Source organism: Opisthorchis viverrini (genome assembly GCF_000715545.1).
Source record: "Opisthorchis viverrini unplaced genomic scaffold opera_v5_2334, whole genome shotgun sequence".
In the NCBI taxonomy this organism is placed as follows: domain Eukaryota; kingdom Metazoa; phylum Platyhelminthes; class Trematoda; order Opisthorchiida; family Opisthorchiidae; genus Opisthorchis; species Opisthorchis viverrini.
The window spans coordinates 64-1,543 of NW_008754462.1; the positions used below are offsets into that span (position 1 = coordinate 64).

Consider the following 1,480-nt stretch of genomic DNA (forward strand, 5'->3'; position numbering starts at 1 on the left):
TATATAGCTGGTGAATTGTTTGAATGGGGCAGCTGCTGATATTTATATAAAGTACCTTCAAATACTTAGTTTTGCAGTGTGATGTAAACCTCACTCACACTTACGAATAAGAGTAGTGCAACAGTGTGTGGCACTCCCAGTTTCAGTGATCATGTTTGTGTTGGTAGTTGTTTCAAGCTTTGCCTATCAACCAGTTGTAGATATAGATGAAGGTATTAGACTTTCACAAATATGAGATGGTTGGCATGGAAGCGTAAGTTAGAGTAAGGTCATCCAAGCGATCGGCGTATCGCCCCCGACCCTTGTTTTTGGTTTAGATTATCAACTTAGATCCTTATCTTAGATATTGTTGCGAGTTTCGACTTAGCTTGTAGTGGCCTGATGGTGTGACACGTGCATCTGAACAGCTTCTCTTCAGTTCACTTCACTTTTAAGTAGAGATGCATGAGTCACGGTTAGTGCAATCGGTTCTTTATTCATCCACCCCTGATCTAAGGTGGGAGATATAGTAGACCATGAGTCGTCGTTTCAGTTACGTGATTGCACAATGCAGTGTTGCTAAAAGGTCGTTAAGACTACAAAATGGCACATGTTCGGCTGTAAGAAAAGGTTTAGAACAAATGACTATCCCTTGTTGAGTTTCTAGGGAAACCGTTTTGGTAAAGCACACGTCGATGCTGGGAATGGTCTGAGACCTGGAAGACCGCCACAGTGTGCATGAAGAACAACGCGACGTGTCAGCACATGGTCATTCATGGTGACCCATTCTATTTCTTTTCGGAAGACGAGTGGGGTAACACCGCCACGGTTTGGACACACCAGAATCATTCCTGATAACTGTATTTCTGAAGATATCCGATGGTCACGTTTCTGTTATTGATACCGTGCTGAAGTATTTTTTAAAAACACGGAGTTCTGAAAGCCTGCTGAAAAACCTATGTACATCATTATATGAACATTTTAAGTGAAGCCCCAATGTTTTCTGGAGAAAACTCAGTTAGAGTTTGGGATAACCCATGAAGAGTTGACGGTACCCGGTTTAACGTCTGGTTGAGAAGAGGTCGCTCTGGGCCACTTTCCTTGTTTGTGCCGATTGTCAGGTCATTTTCTAGGTTGGAGTGCTTCTTTCCCGTTAAAGCCATGACTCTAGAGCTGGAGAAGCCGTTGTTTTGATATGGAGGACTAGTACGCTCATAGTTATGCGTTTTGCAATTCGTCGATTGCAAGGGACTCGGGTCGCCTGTCATTCAAACCGGTTCTGATGCCCTTTCTGATAGTTATTTCAAATAAATAATCGCTCAGCTTTGATGTTCTTTCGCTGCGTAGCTGCTGCGCAGCTCGAAGAAAGTACGAAGGCTAAGTTACCACCAGCTTTCCCAAGCCTGGAAGGAAATAAACCAAAAGCAAGGGTTGGATTCGAACCACGAACCTTCCAAATAGTGGCTTTGCATCTTAACCGCCGGGCTATGTCGAGTTTTTT

General features: G+C 43.4%; 1 protein-coding gene across 1 annotated transcript; it reads right to left on the reverse strand.

Moving 5' to 3' along the window:
• Nucleotides 1–947: 947 nt before the first annotated feature.
• Nucleotides 948–1,247, reverse strand: T265_12223 (hypothetical protein; the record flags this gene model as incomplete). Its single annotated transcript, XM_009179399.1, has 1 exon — nt 948–1,247. The coding sequence occupies one exon, from the start codon at nt 1,245–1,247 to the stop codon at nt 948–950; it is 300 nt and encodes a 99-aa protein (XP_009177663.1).
• Nucleotides 1,248–1,480: the final 233 nt, after the last annotated feature.